The sequence below is a fragment of the Aquarana catesbeiana genome, linkage group LG01 (genome assembly GCF_042186555.1).
Source record: "Aquarana catesbeiana isolate 2022-GZ linkage group LG01, ASM4218655v1, whole genome shotgun sequence".
Taxonomy (NCBI): Eukaryota; Metazoa; Chordata; class Amphibia; order Anura; family Ranidae; genus Aquarana; species Aquarana catesbeiana.
In genome coordinates this window covers 37,755,717-37,776,110 of record NC_133324.1, presented here as the reverse complement: position 1 = coordinate 37,776,110, position 20,394 = coordinate 37,755,717, and the positions used below count along the sequence as shown (strand labels likewise).

The 20,394-nt window shown below is 43.2% G+C and overlaps 1 protein-coding gene across 1 annotated transcript in view; it reads left to right on the top strand.

Moving 5' to 3' along the window:
- LOC141140390 (vomeronasal type-2 receptor 26-like) overlaps nt 1–20,394 on the top strand; it is a 122,260-nt gene that overhangs the window by 94,399 nt on the left and 7,467 nt on the right. Inside the window, exons 4-5 of the mRNA XM_073629546.1 lie at nt 9,256–9,489; nt 14,909–15,032. Of these exons, the coding sequence (XP_073485647.1) occupies nt 9,256–9,489; nt 14,909–15,032 (358 nt within the window). The remainder of the gene's footprint in view (nt 1–9,255; nt 9,490–14,908; nt 15,033–20,394) is intronic.

Below are 20,394 nucleotides of genomic sequence, written 5' to 3'. Positions count from 1 at the left end.
GTGTTATGTTCCCCTAGCTGGGCCTTTATTTGTTTCATCCCTGCATTGACAGCCTTTTCCACAGATGCGGAAATCATGAGGGACAGGAGGGCTGCTACAGCCTGCGCTATGCGCTCTGTTTTGTGGTCCCCAGCATACTGTGGAGTGGGGGCTTGTATGGAGAAGGCCTGAGAAAGGGAGGCTTGGGGAGAGGAAGTCTGAGGTAGTGGCTGAGCGGTGGAGGCTTGTAGGGAGGAATGAGAGGCTGTGCTGCCGCTTACCTCCATCTCCGCCATCCGAGCATCTGAGTGAGGTTCCGTGTAGGCCAAAGCCGGGGCCTCGATTTGCAGCTGGGCCGGCGGCGCTGTCGAGTACTTCCACGAATTGGTCCATAGACTGAGGGATGACACCCGGAGTGGCCGAGGGTGGATGTGGGTTTCTGAGCTGTTTTTATATGCCGGTTTTGTGTCCGTAGTGTGCAAGCTGCGTTGAGAGGCAACTACTCCATGCGGCGCCGGAACCGGAAGTCTAATTTTGGCTTTTAAATAGGTGATGTTTGCCGTGGGGACCACTGGCTTCACCAACTCCAGCAGTTTCTCCAGCACTGCCTGCCTCTTTTGTTTATGATTATAATGTGGATGTTTCACCTGCCACAGACAGGGCAGCTCCCTGTATTTGTCTAGGAATATGGGCAGGAAGTTGTGGTCATTGAAGCCATCCATTTTCTCTGCAAGACACAACACAAGACAAACCCTAATGTCAGGCTAAACTCTCTTAATCTTGTCCCAAGTTCAAACTATACCTTCGTTTTAATGATCGGCGCTTCAGGTACTCCTTCCTCCGCTCACAGATCGTATGTACGACGCACGCGTGTTACGCTTTATATACACTGTGCATGTGTGAAAACTCCGCTCGCCCCTGACCTTCTTTCTAGTCTATTCCCCACCCCTGCTCTTTCTGCGCAGTGCGAAGAGCACATGGCAGAGAAAGAGCAAGTGCATGATTCTGGCAGAAACGACGAAAGCCCCGAGCCACGAACGTCTCAGTCCCGGAGGAGATTTAAGGCCTCAAATATGTCCTTTGTAGAGATGGTGGAGATGGTGGACATCTTGAAGAGGGTCGATTGTAATGGGAAGCATGGACCTTACCCAAACGTGAGAAAGGCCAAGATCATGACTAAAGTTGTGAAGAGTCTGCGCCGGAATTTTGGGGTACGGCGATCCAAGGATCAACTGAGGAAACGTTGGTCAGACTTGACATTGAGGGAGCACGATCAGTAGAGAAGGATCAAGAGAGTTCTTCAAAAAAGTAAGTATTTGTCGTGTGTTCCTATTATTATTATTATTACTTGCATGCTGTGCCATGTGCTTTTCTTTACTGTTGTACAGTTTAAAATGGCAACTTTCAGGTTCGTAGGCACAGTAATCATTTGTAGTAAACATTGTTCATTCGCCCACTAATACAATGTTTTATGGCAGATGCAGGTTAACTACATTTGTTCAGGCCTATTTGTATTAAAATAAGTTTTGTACATTGTTGTAGATGCGTTTGTAACTAGAATGAAATGTAAACTTCATTCAGTGTAAGGAGAGGACACTCAGCAGCTGTTTACGCATCTGGATGCAGGAGCACTAGTGTGGGACACCAGAACAAACTTTTTAGGGTGTCCCACACAGGTGCCTCAGTGGATACTAGGGGTCTCTCCATGTGTTAAAATTGTACAAAAAAGGTAAGTATTCCAGCTTTAGAAAGGACAAAAAATGTCTTCAGCTTGGAACTCTGCCCAAAAAGACAATTGTATGACACTTCCAAGCAATGTTTCATATTCCTATTTCTGGACTCAAATATCTGTGTGCTAAGTATACCTTTTTTAATTCACATAAGGGAGAAAAAAACTTGGGACATCTGAGGACACCAGGGCCCCACAACCATCTAAAGAAGGGGAAATACCACCGAAACAACCAGAGGATGTGGAGGAAGGAGAGGTTTTGGAAGTTAGTGAAATTGTGACCACAACAGGAGAGTGTCTGAGACCACAGCTTCAGGTAATAGATGTATGCCTGCATATTTGTAATACATGGTGTGTTTTTTAATTTAGGGTGATGTGGATGTTGTGGAAGAAGAAACTCAAATTCAAACATTCAAAAATGCAAGTGCACAGATCCTCATCGGGGAGATCATGATTTGCAATCTTGATTTACAGAAGATCAAGGAAGACATCAATGATGTTGAAAAAAGACTCAAAAACCATCATTGATGTTTTAGTCAGAATCTAAAAAACAACTAAAGTCTTCTTTTTTTGATAATTTTCACCAATTTTTAAGTATCTTGATAGCCAATTTTGAAGATGTACGCATTTGGTGGGTGCAACCCCTTCCTCACAACTAAAGTAGCTGAGAGGAAGGGGTTGCACCCCCGAAACATATCCATTGATCCCCTATGATGGGAGCTAGTGTAATGGAATGTGATTATGAGTGTTATGGTGAAATGCCTATTTATAATATAATTGCATAGATATAAGTGCTTATCTCATATAACCAGCTATTAGCCTTAACCATGCTCAATTAGATGTCTGCCAGCTTCTCCCTTTTTGTGGAACAGAATTGCAAGAGTTAAGAACAAGTTAAAAGAAGATTGCGCCTTTTTTCAAGAACTGGAAACAAGACACCCTATTTAGCTATGATAGTCTGCTATTCCCTTATATAGATATAACCCAGCTAAAAGCTTATACTTTGTTACAATAATGAATAAGTATATCTTGTGGTCTGCATACGCTTGTCTTATTTGATATTTGTTTTGATAACAAAATATCCGGCTCACAGTATATCAGCCGGGGTCCAGGAAGTAATAAAAGCAGAAGTACCAATTTACTGAACCTTGTATGTGTCAGTAATTTGTGTCGAGTGTACACACTATTACTTTCATTGGACCGGACACTGTAATCAGTACCTGGAAGTATCTTACTATAAGGGGATATGAAAATGGCAACATGTGTGTTGGATGAATTACACCAGAATTGGGTTATGCCATCTTTCTGTTTGATGGCTACTTTTTGTGCCTGAACAACAATCAGAATAAAAAGGATAAACAGGATCATGGCTTGGTCTCCTCAGCCTCTTCCTCGGGCACAGGACTTGCGGTGAGAGGCGTGTATTCACGAGTTCCTTCCGGCCACTTTTACTGATATGGTAGTTTTCAGAAGGACTTGGAAAGGACCATCATATCTGGGTTCAAGGGTGTGTTTCCTCACAAACTTCTTTACCAGGACCCAATCACCAGGGACCAACTTGTGTGATCCTGTGTCTAACTCAGGATCTGGAATGGAAGAAAACACTTGCGCATGGATACGGGTTAATTCTCGAGATAAAGCAGTCACATAATCAGTTAATACATCAGATTGAAGTTGCAACTGTTGTGGAAAATAACAACCCAGTCTGGGGGCTGAGCCAAACAATATCTCATAGGGTGACAAACCATGATTTCCCCTGGGGGTGTACCTAACACTGAACAAGGCAATGGCAAAGGCAATGGGTAGGCTGTCTGGCCAACTCATTCCCGTTTCCTGAGACATTTTCAGCATTCTAGACTTTATTGTGCCATTCAGTCTTTCCACCTTCCCACCACTCTGAGGATGGTATGGAGTGTGGAAAGCTAGTGTGACCCCTAAGGCTGTCTATATCTCCTTGGTTACTGAGGCCGTGAAAGCCGGCCCCTGAGCATTCTCTATAACCTCTGGGACACCATATTTGCACACTATTTCTGTTAAAAGTCTTTTAGCTGTGGTCTTCGCCGTCATGTTGGTAACGGGATAGGCTTCCGGCCTACGTGGCAGACGCAGTCTCTTGTTTAATACCGTGATTCCTTCAACTTCTGTGGCTCCTTTTTTGATAAACACTCATTTTTCTTTTTTGTCAGCTGTCTCTTGTTGCTCCTTGAGGTGAGTCCTGTTTACAGAAAGGTTTTGTAGAATCATAATCATAGTGGTTTGTACAGTCTCTTCAGGGGTGTCTATTGGGTCATCCAGGATAGGTGCATTCACTCTGCTGACCACTTCTCGTGTTCGATCTGCAGCTTGTTTCCCAGCAGAGTAGGGCATCCATTAAGTCCTTGATAGCTGCACTGTGTTTTACAGGTGTTCCTGCTGCTGTCAGGAACCCTGTGGTTTTCCGGATGATCCCAAAATTTCATCCAGTCTCTTTGCATGCTGTTTCACTGGCAGTCAGTAAGTGTGTTGTGTCTATCTTCATCACTTCGAAGCAGTCATGAGCAGTGAGATGAGAATCATTTTCCAAAGAGTTTCCCCCCTCGAGAAGAGGAAGGAGAGTGGATGGGTTAAGGGTATCACATCAGAGGATAGTGATGTTATCGGGGAGAAGCAAGGCACACTGAAGTCTGAGGTGTCTTGCTGAGGACAGGTGTTTGGGCTGTACTTGGTTCAGTATGGCAGTTATGTCATGAGGGGCATCGGGCTGCACAGACGGCTTTAAGGCAGGAGGGTCCCCCCCTGGCCACTGAGTCCAGTTGACAGGAGTGATACCCTGAGTCTGTTATCATGGGCCTGAGCCAAAACTCCTGTGGCATGTCTTTGCCTCTCTGAGACAAACAGTTTGAAAGACTTTTAGTCCCAAAGCAGAGGCTGTTGAGAGGATCTCCTTCAGAGTTTCAAAATTGTCCACAGCTTCTGGAGAAAGCAGGAAAGGGTCAGATTTCAAGGCATCATAAAGGGATTGCTTGACCTTGAGGCAAAGGGATGCCCTTGATTGCAGCAACTCTTTCTTCAGTGAGATGTCAGGTGCCTTGAGAGATGCAGAGGCCTGGGAAAATCACCTTCTTTCTGGACTTTTTGCTTTTTAAGGCCTTGCAACCTTGCTCAACCAGGTAGTGGAGGAGGCTTTCAGAGTAGATTGAGGCAATCACAAGCAGGAGGTCATCTACATACTGAAGGAGTACAATGTCATCCAGGTGTCCAGAATGAGGGCCATTGCCTTGGCGAATTGGGAGGGGGAGTTCTGGGCACCTTGTGGCATAACAGTCCAGGTGTAGCTGGCAGGTGAAACAAGCTTGCCTGAATCCTTGTGGAGAAGGTCCATGTGATCCGGAGAGGTAGGCGAGGTGAGGTGTCATGTCCCTGGTACTGGGCGCTTTCATGTGGACTATGGTTGGGGCTTGGTTGACTGTGGGTGAATTTTCATGGGCTTCGGTATTCCCTTCTGGAGTGGCTGGGTCTTTCGCAGTTGTAGCAAGCAGACACATGAAGTTGGTACTGGTGGGCGCAGATAGGGTGTGTCAGAGGCCAACATGAGAGGAGCTACTCTCTACTGCTCTGTGAGGATTCTGGACCTAATAACTACTAATAACAACGTCTCAAGCTCCAAGGTTGTGGGTTCTCTATACTCAGACCCTTTCGGATTGACTCTTTAAGACCTGAAATAAATGCGGCAGCTAACGTGTCTATGCGCTCTGTTCAGCACGCTAAACCCAAATCAGTAAATTTCTTGTACACATATTGACTTTAGGCGTTTTAGAGTAGAGATGTGAACCATCTCCATACAGAATAATTTTTGTAGGGAGCCTCGGTCCAGCCGATCTCCACAACATACATATTTATTTTTCTTTCTAAACATTCTGGTTAGATACTGAGTCTTTTTTTTTTTTAGAATACAAAATGCTCAGATGTGAATGGGGCCTACCTAAATCTAGCACATAGATTTAAGTAAAGAAAGCACTTCCTCTTTTGCTCTTCTTGCATAACGCCTAGAATACATAAACTTCCTCTTTATTGCTAATACAGCTTAAACACAATTAAAACCAAAAGAAACACCTTTTAGCTTCAATAATGCAAGGGTAAGCAATTACAACTAAATTCAGACTCTGACTGAAATATTCAGAAATATTCAATACATCCTATACATAAATTATTTATTTAATTAAAATGCTACATTGGTTGCTACTATGCTCCATCACTGGAAACATGTGGGTGGGTTTCGGTGTGGGCGGTTCATGGGGCGGTGGCATAGGGCGTGTTGCCACAGGGGGAGGTGTCACTTAGAACAGAGGGGCGGTAGACGAAGGGCAGTGTATACTTCCTGGGGACCAGACGCCATTATAGGGCGGTGGCTGAGTACTTAACTTCCTCTTATCTAGTTTTCTTGTACACGTACATGATGCAACCATTTTGGTTTGTTTCCTGTTCCATTCACCCTCTTCTTCATGAATAGCGTTTGCAACTTTAAACCAAGCATCTGCTGCTCGTAGCAACCCATAATCTGGCAACAGACCTTATTTACGTTTCAAAAAACAGTACGCCATTCATCTACTTGTAATCTACCACCCAAATGAATATCAATTCCACAAACTTTTGCTAATTTCTTTCCCTTTTTTACAGCATCCTCTCCCTCCCGCTCTAGTACCAAATCACAAGCCAAACTGCCCTCTGTGGGCCTAGTCAACTTATTTCCCATTTCACACAATTCTTGGATTGAATAGAAGGAGAGAAAAGCAAGAAAGGTTGAAGCAAAACAGAAGAGAAATGAAGATATGCAGTGACAGGGTGATGTGGAAGATGAGGAAGTGAAGAGATCTCTGTTAAATCTGTTAATGGGGAGACATGAGATGAAACACAGAATGAAAGTCAACAGCTGGTACTCAGTGAACCACTTCAGACGTCTGCTACACGTCCCAACTCAAAACCCAAACTCCTCACTCTGGCTTTCTCTGCCTTCTCGTAATCTTCTGGCTGCTGAGATTGTAGGGGACACTTTTTACCTCCCTGTCCTGTTATCCTGACCTCAGACTCAATAACTTCCAACTTCTTACCAACTGAAAATTTCACTGGATAATGTACATTCAATCTGAATACCATTACTTTGGGGACCTCGAGGTTTGTAACCGAGAATAGATCTCTTATAACCTGGCTCTACCTTTGTGACCAAGCCCCAGGCCTCCTCATTAATGCCGAACAACAGTGCACAGACACATCTAGGACATGACATTAAAAAACAATTGATGTGACGACTGGAGTGAATTCTGGACTTAATCAGATCCCCACACCACCGCCGGGCGTATTCCTGACGCCCCCCCTGGAAACCCGTGCTACACCGCACCGACAATTATTTCCCCCAGGAGGAGTTTAACCGCGTTCCGACGCCCTCTCTTGAATTCAATCCTCAAGAGAAGTTTAACCACGTCAATTATTCCATCCATGACTATATAATCAATCCCTCATTCACAACAGCCGTCACAAAACACAAGATCGATCGACAAAACAAAACACAAGATACTCCAAATACAGGTGGGTCAATTGCAGGTTCGTACTATATAAATAGGCTCGAGACAAGATATATACCTGTCTTTGTGGACCGCGGGAAGCCGATGCGGAGACAGAAATTAACCAAATACAGATGCGGATCAAACAGCAGACAAATTATTAAGGAAAATGTCTTACTGTTTTCTCCAGAGTTGATCAGGCTCTGTTCCGCCCGTATTTTGGTCCTCTTTCAGTGTCTTCTAAGTTCGGCTTCCTTTTGGGCCAATCTCGAGCCCCACTTTTGGGCGCCAAATGTTTTGGAGAGAAACAAAAGTACCGAATGATTCTGGTTTGGTCCAAAACACTAGCAGATGTTGACTTTAGGCATGGGATCAGGAGTGAAATCCCCATTTTAACTCTCAATTTGTGTGCATCATTTAAGACTCAACAATGTGTGGCTTCTTCTTTCAATGCTCAATAGCAGTTTTTGGAGTAAGTTGTTGTTTTCAGTGACAATGGAGGTTATTTCCTAAAGGCAAGTTCACTTTGTACTGCAAGTGCACTTTCAAGTGCACTTGGAGTGCAAAGTGGATTTTCCTTTAGTAAATAACTCCCACAGTGCTTTATAATTTGCCACAATCATGCCATTTTCGTGACTCCCGAAATTAATTCATGGTGCTGAAAATCATGAATTTTTTTATCATTAATGCATTACATACATTAACAACAAAAACAAGGTGTGTGTAGCAAACCCACAACATAAAATTTCACAGAAGAAGAGATTGTCACTTCATGTATCAAAAAAATTACGTTTGCACTATTGAAGAAAATGGCCATAAAAAAAGGCCATTGGAGAACCAAGGAGACAGCTAAAAGAAACACAAGCAGTAAATCAAATGAAATATGAGTTCAGTTTATACCAAAAATATTTATTTGAGAAAAAATTTCACACATTGTCTGGCATATCAATGGCCCCCTACCCGCAAAGTACTCAAGATAATTCTGTCTAATTTCACGGGTGCTTTGGGGGGGCAAGCCAGGACAGCCAGGTTCAAGTGTGGTCAAGGTAGTTGAATTTGGAACACTGGCCTCAGTCCCAACTGCTACAATTTTGAAAAAAAACACAATATTTTTTACTTTTTGCTATAATAAATATCCCCCAAAAATATATAATTTTTTTTCCCCAGTTTGGGCCGATATGTATTCTTCTACATATTTTTGGTAAAAAAAAAATAAAATCACAATACGCGTATATTGATTGGTTTGCGCAAAAGTTATAGCATCTACAAAATAGGGGATAGTTTTATGGCATTTTTATTATTTATATTTTTTTACTAGTAATAATAGCGATCTGCGATTTTTATTGGGATTGCGACATTATGGCAGACACATCAGACACTTTTGACACATTTTTGGGACCATTGCATTTATAGTGCTATAAAAATGCACTGATTACTGTAAAAATGTCACTGGCAGGGAAGGGGTTAACCACTAGGGGGCAATCAAGGGGTTAATTGTGTTCCCTCTCTGTGTTCTAACTGAAGGGGGGAGGGGACTGTCTTGGGGAGATGACAGATCGCTGTTCATACTTTGTATGAACAGACGATCTGTCTCTTCTCCCCTCAGAGAACCGGAAACTGTGTTTACACACACAGATCCCGGTTCTCGGTGTGTCACCAGCGATCGCGGGAGACCAGCGGTGATCGCGACTGCCAGGTTCATGCATTGGCTCTGGGAGCAAGCAGTGGGCAGGCACACGCCCCTAATGGCCACAGGGTGAAGCGACGTTACATAACGTTGTTTCGCCCACCTGTTTTTAGTAAAATATATCTGTTGCTATCCTTGTATTTTATTGGAAATGATTAAAACAATTGAATTTAAAATAAGGCATAAAATATAAACAGAAAGATTTTATTAAAAAAAAAAAAAAAAGTGTTGTAAATGGGGATGGAGAAACAAGGGAAAGCAAGATATAAACTGAAAAATTAAACTTCAGCTTTAACTTGTTTGAGGTTTTTTTTGTCCTCCAGTTGCAGAAATATGTGAAACAAATAAAAAATCCATATAAGACAGCAGACAGAATGACCTTCTTCGATCAAAATGGTGAGTTTCCTTTCTACTACAAAATAGTAAATGGGGTGAAGTCCTTCCGCCACCTTAGCACAAGTAAAACTGATGTTGGTTTGTACACACCATGGGCTGAAGAAGAAGACCAACTTCACATTGACCCCAACAATATAACATGGGATGAAGACAATAATACGGTGAGGAGGAGCACATGTGACACTCACTTTTCATGACATTGGCCGCCAATTGTACAATTTTCACAACAGATATGTAAAAGTGATAGTCAAGCAATGACATTTCTTAGCATCACCCATGATCTTTATTGCTTCAAATATTATATTAGCCTTATCTGCCCTTCACATATAGGTATAAATAACAGAAATTAAACAAGAAAGTAAAATATTTGTAGGGATAATTTCCTACTCATACTCATGGACTATGGGGTTCTCTATTGGGATTGACTTCTGTCCCTCAGGTTAAAATGATTTCAAGTGTATGTAACACATACTCTCCTATTCCTCCTGTTTGGTCTGTTAAATATACCATTGAAATTATTGTGTTATACTTGTTTAAAATGAAAAAAAAAAAAAAAGTGCAAGGCTGACACCATTCAGTTACAAAAATATTGATTAATACACTTCAAAGTGCATGTAAACCCAAAATCCTTTGTTTCACTATGTTAGGCATCATGTTACTGGGTTGCATTTTGGGGACTTTTCCTTTTAGTTTTTAATTTGCCTTTTGCTGTCACTTTTTAAATAGCTTTTTTTTTTTTTTTTTTTTCTTGTTTCATCAGTCTATCAATTAAGGGGTGTGGTTAATTGCTCACAGGTGCCTATTTAACTTGTTGTATGACTCAGTCTGAGCGTGCTCAGTTTGAAGCTGTGGAGCTTGGTGTAAGTGGAGCTGGATTAAGTGGGAGTTAAAAACAAGAGTTTAAAACAGGAGGTTATAACAGGGGTCATAGTACCTGTGTAGTGTGAGTATCTGAGTGTTGTCTGAGTAGTGTGTGTGGATCGTTAGTACTTGTGTATTGTGTACCTGTGTATTGTCTTGTCGTGTACCTGTGTATTGTCTTGAGTATTAGTGCCAGGAAGCTAGCTGTTAGGTAATTTGGACAGGGTAAAATCCCCAAATCCTGACTAAATTTAATAGGTACGATGCCCGGCGGGTGTGGAGAGGCGACTCTTTGTACATCTTGCCGCATGTATGCGTTCCTTGATCATCCGATCGAGGGCGAATACTGCTGTGCAAAATGTAAGCACATTGTTTCCCTGGAAGCCCAGGTCCTGAATCTGGGGAAGCAACTGTCAGCACTGAGAAGTCCCTCCATACTAAAGGTGAGCCAGGAACGTACATGGCAGGTGCCGGCAGGGGCCAGCACAGAGGCGGGTGGAGACAAAGAGGTGCAGGCACTAGCAAAGAGTAGATGGGTGACAGTCAGGAGGGGTAGAGGGGGAAGTGCCAGGGAGGCCGATCCAGGACTGGAGCATCCCAATAAGTACGCTCCATTGAGTGACATTGGTGTAACCAGTCAGGGACCAGCACTGCTGGAGATGAGGGACTCTCCTAGCTGCCAGGGGAAGAACTCCTCCAGTGAGAGTGGGGGGGCAGCAAAGGGAAAGGAAAGACAGATTCTGGTGGTAGGGGACTCAATTCTTAGAAGGACAGAGAGGGCAATCTGTAACCAAGACCTGAAGCGCCGAACAGTATGTTGTCTACCGGGCGCTCGGGTTCGGCACATCACGGATCTTGTGGACAGATTACTGGGAGGGGCTGGGGAAGACCCGGCTGTCATGGTGCACGTTGGCACCAATGACAAAGTCAGAGGCAGATGGAGTGTCCTAAAGAACGATTTTAGGGACTTAGGAGCTAAATTGAGGAAAAGGACCTCCAAGGTAGTGTTCTCAGGAATACTACCGGTACATCGAGCCACACCAGAGAGGCAGAGGGAGATTAGGGAAGTAAACAAGTGGCTGAGGAGCTGGTGTAGTAAGGAGGGGTTTGGGTTCCTGGAGGACTGGGCCGACTTCTCAGTCGGTAACCGGTACTATAGAAGGGACGGACTGCACCTAAATGAGGAGGGTGCAGATCTGCTGGGAATGAAGATGGCCAAAAAGTTAGAGGGGTTTTTAAACTAAGCGATAGGGGGGAGGGTCCAGAGACAGTGATAGCCAGCGCGGAAGATATTCCAGAGGGTAGTATTGGGGGCATTAGTGGTAGGTTAACCAAAGCACAAAAACACAAGGTGAGTATAGTAGCAAGTCCAAGTTGCAATCTTGAAACACCCAATACGAGGACAATATGCGACTGGTCTAAACTATGTGGCATGTTCACCAATGCCAGGAGCCTGGCGGACAAGATGGGTGAACTAGAGATACTGTTGTACAAGGAGGATTTGGATTTTGTGGGAATTTCAGAGACCTGGTTCAACAGCTCTCATGATTGGCTGGCAAACATTCAAGGGTATACCCTATACCGCAAGGATAGAGAGGGTAAAAAAGGGGGAGGGGTATGCCTATATATCAAGAATAATGTACAAGTGAATGTGAGAGAAGACATCACTGAGGGGGCTAGGGAGGAGGTGGAATCTTTATGGGTAGAGCTCCAAAGGGATGAAGCTAAGGGGAAAATAATACTGGGAGTATGCTATAGGCCCCCTAACCTGAGGGAGGAAGTGGAGACGGATCTCCTATCACAAATTGGATTAGCAGCAAGGATGGGAAGTGTTATCATAATGGGGGATTTTAATTATCCAGACATAGACTGGGCGGAGGGAACCGCGCATTCATTTAAGGCTCGCCAGTTCCTTAGTGTCTTGCAGGACAATTTTATGGGTCAGATGGTAGACGCACCAACTAGAAATAAAACATTACTAGATCTACTGATTACCAACAATACAGACCTGATAACAGATGTGGAAATACGGGGCAATTTAGGTAACAGCGATCACAGGTCAATTAGTTTCAGTATAAATCACACAAATAGGAGACATGAAGGAAACACAAAGACACTGAATTTCAAAAGAGCCAACTTCCCTAAACTACAAACCTTGCTAAAAGGCATAAATTGGGATAAAATATTAGGAACAAAGAATACGGAGGAGAGATGGGTTTGCTTTAAGAGCATATTAAATAAGGGCATTAGCCAATGTATCCCATTGGGTAATAAATTTAAAAGAGCGAACAAACATCCTGGATGGCTTAACTCCAGTGTAAAAATGCATATAAAAGCAAAGGAGAAGGCCTTCAAAAAATACAAGGTTGAGGGATCATCCACAGCATTCAGAATTTATAAAGAATGCAATAAGAAATGTAAGGGTGCAATTAGGATGGCTAAGATAGAACATGAAAGACACATAGCGGAGGAGAGCAAAAAAAATCCCATGAAATTCTTTAAGTATGTAAACAGTAAAAAAGGGAGGACAGACCATATTGGCCCCATAAAGAATGAGGAAGGACATCTGGTTACAAAGGATGGGGAGATGGCAAAGGTATTGAATTTATTCTTCTCCTCAGTCTTCACGAGTGAATCGGGGGGCTTCAGTAACCAAAACTGCAGTGTTTATCCTCATGACACAACACAGGAAGCACCTACATGGTTAACAGAGGACGGAATTAAAATTAGACTTGAGAAACTTAACATTAATAAATCACCGGGACCAGATGGCTTGCATCCGAGGGTACTTAGGGAACTCAGTCAGGTGATTGCCAGACCGTTGTTCCTGATTTTTACAGACAGTCTATTGACTGGAATGGTACCAGCTGATTGGAGAAAAGCCAATGTAGCACCAATATTTAAAAAGGGCCCAAAAAACATCCCTGGAATTATAGACCAGTTAGCCTAACATCAATAGTATGTAAACTCTTGGAGGGGATGATAAGGGACTATATACAAGATTTTAGTAATAAGAATGATATCATTAGCAGTAATCAGCATGGATTCATGAAGAATCGTTCTTGCCAAACCAATCTATTAACCTTCTATGAGGAGGTGAGTTGCCATCTAGATAAAGGAAGGCCTGTAGAAGTGGTGTATCTGGATTTTGCAAAAGCATTTGACACAGTTCCCCATAAACGTTTACTGTACAAAATAAGGTGCGTTGGCATGGACCATAGGGTGAGTACATGGATTGAAAACTGGCTACAAGGGCGTGTTCAGAGGGTGGTGATAAATGGGGAGTACTCAGAATGGTCAGGGGTGGGTAGTGGGGTTCCCCAGGGTTCTGTGCTGGGACCAATCCTATTTAATTTGTTCATAAACGACCTGGAGGATGGGATAAACAGTTCAATCTCTATATTTGCAGACGATACTAAGCTAAGCAGGGCAATAACTTCTCCGCAGGATGTGGAAATCTTGCAAAAAGACCTGAACAAATTAATGGGGTGGGCGACTACATGGCAAATGAGGTTCAATGTAGAAAAATGTAAAATAATGCATTTGGGTGGCAAAAATATGAATGCAATCTATACACTGGGGGGAGAACCTCTGGGGGAATCTAGGATGGAAAAGGACTTGGGGGTCCTAGTGGATGATAGGCTCAGCAATGGCATGCAATGCCAAGCTGCTGCTAATAAAGCAAACAGAATATTGGCATGCATTAAAAGGGGGATCAACTCCAGAGATAAAACGATAATTCTCCCGCTCTACAAGACTCTGGTCCGGCCGCACCTGGAGTATGCTGTCCAGTTCTGGGCACCAGTCCTCAGGAGGGACGTACTGGAAATGGAGCGAGTACAAAGAAGGGCAACAAAGCTAATAAAGGGTCTGGAGGATCTTAGTTATGAGGAAAGGTTGCGAGCACTGAACTTATTCTCTCTGGAGAAGAGACGCTTGAGAGGGGATATGATTTCAATTTACAAATACTGTACTGGTGACCCCACAATAGGGATAAAACTTTTTCGCAGAAGAGAGTTTAATAAGACTCGTGGCCACTCATTACAATTAGAAGAAAAGAGGTTTAACCTTAAACTACGTAGAGGGTTCTTTACTGTAAGAGCGGCAAGGATGTGGAATTCCCTTCCACAGGCGGTGGTCTCAGCGGGGAGCATTGATAGCTTCAAGAAACTATTAGATAATCACCTGAATGACCGCAATATACAGGGATATGTAATGTAATACTGACACATAATCACACACATAGGTTGGACTTGATGGACTTGTGTCTTTTTTCAACCTCACCTACTATGTAACTATGTAACTATGTAACTATGTCTCACTGCATTCAGTTTTCTTAAGCAATTTTTATTTTGGGAATCCTTTGCAGTTTCTGACCCGGAGATCACACCAGTAGCAGCACTTCCTATAGCAGGCTGACAACACTAATCATCTTCCTCAATATTATCATCAGCATTGTAAGTCTGCCAAGAGTACTCCTCCAGTGTGAGGCGGTGGCTTAGTATTGAAGCCTGAAATAAGAAGAGTTGTTCCTGGCAGGATCTCCAGACTATATACGATATGTTGCCAGCCCTACTGGAAAATAGATTTGGGGTTTGCATGCACTTTAAAGTGCAATGGAAACCACAGATAAGGAGATACAGTAATGTTTTGCAATGCACTAATATTGAATCTGCAATGCTATTTCACACAAGGAGACTTTTTTTTCACTTCCTTTAGAAGCTGGAGTCTCGGTGTGTGGACTCTTGTTTGCCCGGTTACAGAAAAAAGCCAGGAGCTTCAATCCACGCTTGCTGCTATGACTGTGTGCCATGTTCAGAAGGGCAAATATCCAATATGACAGGTATACCTTATTTATATACAGTTTTATTTATTAATGGTTTTTGGACTATTGAGGGAAACCCTCATGTACTCAGAGTTCCAACTAACTACAGACAGTTTACTGTGCTCTCTTATCATGTTAAGATCCTAGCACTGAGATTTAGGATTTTCAGTAAAGTCCATACACTACATGTAAGATATCTTTTAACCACTTGCCGCCCACCCACCGTCAAATGACGGCTGGGAGCGGCTCTCATTCTGGGTGGACGTCATATGATGGCTTCCCAGAATGACCGCTCTTGCATGCCCCCGGTGGTGCGCAGTAATCAGGGCACTGATCATCAGTGCCCTGATTACAATTAAGTGCCCACCAGTGCCAGCAATCAGTTCCCACCAGTGACCACAAGTGGCAGCAATCAGTGCCCACAAGTGGCAGCAATCAGTGCCCACAAGTGGCAGCAGTCAGTGGCCATTAGTGATGCCAGTCAGTGCTGGCTATCAATGCTGCCCATCAATGCCCATCACTGCTGCCTATTAATGCCCATCACTGCCGCCCATCAATGCCCATCGATGCCACCCATCAATGCCCATCAGTGCCGCCTATATATGCTGCCTATCTGTGCCCACCAGTGCAACCTTTTTGTGCCCATCAGTGCTGCCTATCAGTGCTCATCAGTGCCACATATCAGTGCCACCTATTAGTGCCCATAAGTGCAGCATATTTGTGCCTCCTCATCAGTGCCCCCTAATCAGTGCCCATCATTGCTGCTTCATCTGCACCCATCAGTGAAGCAAAAAAATTACTTATTTACTAAATTTACTTACAGTAAATAAGAAAAACTTTTTTTTTTTTTCAAGATGTTGCACTAAAACTGTTGCACATTTCACATGGTTAAAGTGTAGCATGGCCACGCAATTGTCATTCAAAGTGTGACAGCGCTGAAAGCTGAAAAATGGCCTGGGCAGGAAGGGGGTGTAAGTGCCTGGTATTGAGGTGGTTAAAGTTGAAATGTAGCATTCCTCCCCTCCTAACAAGGTTTGCCTCAAGATTTTTTCTTAAATACTCTATACTTGATTGCAGTCCTCAGGCAGATCTGGCATTTTCACATCTTCTTATTCATCCAAAGTTGTGCGTGATTCCTCCACAGGGACCGCAATGTTCTTATAACACAGCTTTGGACAGTGATTGGATGTGGAGCCAAAGGGAGAATTCAGAGTCCGAGATTACACCTAGCACCCTGGCATGCGGGGATGGTTTGATGGTTGTGCCATTGATCTTGACAGAGAAGTCAGGGAAACGGGCACATGGGGAGGAAATATTATTATATTATATGATATTATATTAAATCATATTTACTATAATAATAACAAGATAATCTACTTATTTAACGATGTGGTGACCAACCCAAAGATATCTACCAAAATTAGAGAAAGGAGAGAAATATGCAGTTAACATTTATGGGACCTATGCAGAGTCTCCACTTGTTGGTGAACAACAGGGTAGCACCAGGAAAATATATTCAGACTAGTGTTTCTCAACATTTTTCCAGAAGCAGCACTCTTTTAAAGTATGCAAAATCCAGAGGCACCCAGTTTAAAATATAAAAAAAATAAATGTTGCTTATCAATAGAAAACCTGAACCTTTGATGATGCACTTAACTACCTTGATTAATTAACTTCCCATCAAAAGCCTCTCTTCACATCAAAAATCCCTCAACATGTCAGAGTCCACCCTATACATCTGATTCCTCCCTGCATGTCAAATAGACATGTGCAGTTCATTTTGTTCCAAATAAATATTCCAAGAGATTTTTCGTTAGAGATATCCCAATACCCAAAGTTACAGTATAAACAAAATTTAACGAATGCTCCGAATAGCGAAACAAAATTCATCCAAATTTCCAAAATTCATATAGAATTTTACATTGAACTCCAGTCAAATTCTAACTGTAAACATGTTTCTGAAATCAAAGACTGTGTGTGTGTAATTATAGTACCATTTCCAAATGATGCTGTTTTTGTTAAGCCAAAGGTGATTTGAAGAGTCATTGTTATCATTTGATGAAGATTTTCCTTTTGTTTGTTCACTTTGCCACATTCAAATCTAAAAAAAACAAAACAAAACAAAAAAACAAAACGGTAAATTCGAAAAAAATTCAAAAAAGACTTAGAACAATATCCAACTACGAATTTCGAATACAAATCCGGAATATGAATTGAACAAATCAACCAAATTTAACAAAACAAAATAACTAGATTAACCACATTTTTTTATCATGCACATGTCTAGTGTTAAAGTCCCCATTTTATGTCAGAGTCCTCCCATCATATCAGGTTCTCCCCCATCACCAAGTCTTCTTATCACAGAACCCCTTCAAATCACAGAGGTCCCCATCATACAGTCTTTCATAACACAGTACTCCCGATCACACAGCCACCTATTCACATCAAACCCCTTCAGCAGTGTGCCCCAAGTTTTTTTAATCTGAATTATATGTAATGGATAAGAACACAATAGTCTAAGTTGGTGAAGTAAAATTAGAAAAATATATACAGTGGGGACGGAAAGTGTTCCGACCCCCTTAAATTTTCACTCATTGTTACATTGCAGCCATTTGCTAAAATCATTTAAGTTCATGTTTTTTCCTCATTAATGTACACACAGCACCCCATATTGACAGAAAAACACAGAATTGTTGACATTTTTGCAGATTTATTAAAAAAGAAAAACTGAAATGATCCTAAGTATTCAGACCCTTTGCTCAGTATTTAGTAGAAGCACCCTTTTGATCTAATACAGCCACAAGTCTTTTTGGGAAAGACGCAACAAGTTTTTCTGGGCCATTCAAGAACAGTCACTGAGTTGTTGTGAAGCCACTCCTTCATTATTTTAGCTGTGTGCTTAGGGTCATTGTCTTGTTGTAAGGTAAACCCTCAGCCCAGTTTGAGGTCCTGAGCACTCTGGAGAAGGTTTTCCTCCAGGATATCCCTGTACTTGGCCACATTCATCTTTCCCTCGATTGCAACCAGTCGTCCTGTCCTTCAGATGAAAAACACCCCCACAGCATGATGCTGCCACCACCATGCTTCACTGTTGGGACTGTATTGGACAGGTGATGAGCAGTGCCTGGTTTTCTTCACACAAACCGCTTAGAATTAAGGCCAAAAAGTTCTATCTTGGTCTCATCAGACCAGAGAATCTTATTTATCACCATCTTAGAGTCCTTCAGGTGTTTTTTTTAGCAAACTCCATGTGGGCTTTCATGTGTCTTGCACGGAGGAGAGGCTTCCATCGGGCCACTCTGCCATATAGCCCCAACTGGTGGAGGGCTGCAGTGATGGTTGACTTTCTACAACTTTCTCCCATCTCCCGACTGCATCTCTGGAGCTCAGCCACAGTGATCTTTGGGTTCTTTTTTACCTCTCTCACCAAGGCTCTTCTCCCCTGATAGTTCAGTTTGGCCGGGCAGCCAGCTCCAGGAAGGGTTCTGGTCGTCCCAAACATCTTCCATTTAAGGATTATGGAGGCCACTGTGATCTTAGGAACCTTAAGTGCAGCAGAATTTTTTTTTTAACCTTGGCCAGCTCTGTGCCTTGCCACAATTCTGTCTCTAAACTCTCCAGGCAGTTCCTTTGACCTCATGATTTTCATTTGCTCTGACATGCACTGTGAGCTGCAAGGTCTTATATAGACAGGTGTGTGGCTTTCCTAATTAAGTCCAATCAGTATAATCAAACACAGCTAGACTCAAATTAAGGTGTAGAACCATCTCAAGGATGGTCAGAAGAAATGGACAGCACCTGAGTTAAATATATGAGTGTCACAGCAAAGGGTCTGAATACTTAGGACCATGTGATATTTCAGTTTTTCTTTTTTAATAAATCTGCAAAAATGTCAACAATTCTGTGTTTTTCTGTCAATATGGGGTGCTTTGAGTACATTAATGAGGAGAAAAATGAACTTAAATGATTTTAGCAAATGGCTGTAATATAACAAAGAGTGAAGAATTTAAGGGGGTCTGAATACTTTCCGTCCCCACTGTACATACAACTATTTTTCAGAAATAAAAAAATTGATAATTGGCATGTGCGTATGTATTCACCCCCTTTGTTATGAAGCCCATAAAAAGCTCTGGTGCAATAAATTACCTTCAGAAGTCACATAATTAGTGAAATTATGTCCACCTGTGTGCAATCTAAGTGTCACATGATCTTTTATTACATATACACACCTTGTTGAAAGGCCCCAGAGGCTGCAACACCTAAGCAAGAGGCACCACTAACCAAACACTACCATGAAGACCAAGGAACTCTCCAAACAAGTAAGGGACTGTCAGGGACGTACTGCCCATTCCAGAAGGCGTGCGCCTATGCGCACGCGCGAGTCACAGATTTTGTGCACGTTAGACGCGCTTTGCGCTTTGCTGCCCCTTGCGGTTTGATCTGCTTCTGTTCCCTGTGTTCCTGATTCTGTACCAGTACTCTGTTCCTGTGTTGACCCGGCTTCCTGACCCTGCTTATGTCTCCAATCCTGTCCTCGGCTCATTTGACCCTGCTCTGTTACCTGCCTGATTGCCTGTTGCAAGACCCAGCCTGGACTCTGACTATTCTCTGCCTGCCATTTTTGCTGTGTTCCCTGAGGTGTATGACCCGGCTAGTCTGACTCCGCTTCTGCCTGCTGACCTGCATCCGCTGCTCTGCAAACCTGCATCTGCTGATCTGCATCCGCTGCTCTGCAAACCTGCATCCAGTGCTCTGCAAACCTGCAACTGCTGACCTGCATCTGCTGCTCTGCAAACCTGCATCTGCTGATCTGCATCCACTGCTCTGCAACTTGCATCTGCTGACCTGCGTCCGCTATTCTACTAGCCTGAATCTGCTGACCTGCACCCGCTACTCCAGCTTCCACACGAGGAGACCACTTCAAGCAGTAAGGACTCAGCAGGCACCTTTACCTCACTGTGCTCTTGCCACTGTTCCCACTCCAGTGGTCTCCGAACCAGGGTGGTACGGGAGGTCTCCCTCTGCACGTCAGGCTCACATCCCAGGTACTTTACAGTACCAAACCGCCATGTCTGAGCCTGCAGGAGGGACCTCACCTATGGACTTTGTCAACATCTCACAGCCCTCACTTAGACCCTGCAAGACAGCTTCGTCCGAATGGAAAAGCGGACACAAGATTTGACCATCTTGGCAGACCCACCTCCTGAGCCTAGGGTGCCTGTCCCTGAGAGGTTCTCTGGGAATCAAAACGAATTCCGGGTGTTTCGCAACGCATGCGAACTGTATATCTCATTGCTACCTCGGACTTTCTCATCTGAAATTACCAAAGTAGGCTTTGTTATCACCTTGCTGCAGTGGGAGCCCCAGGCCTGGGCCCATC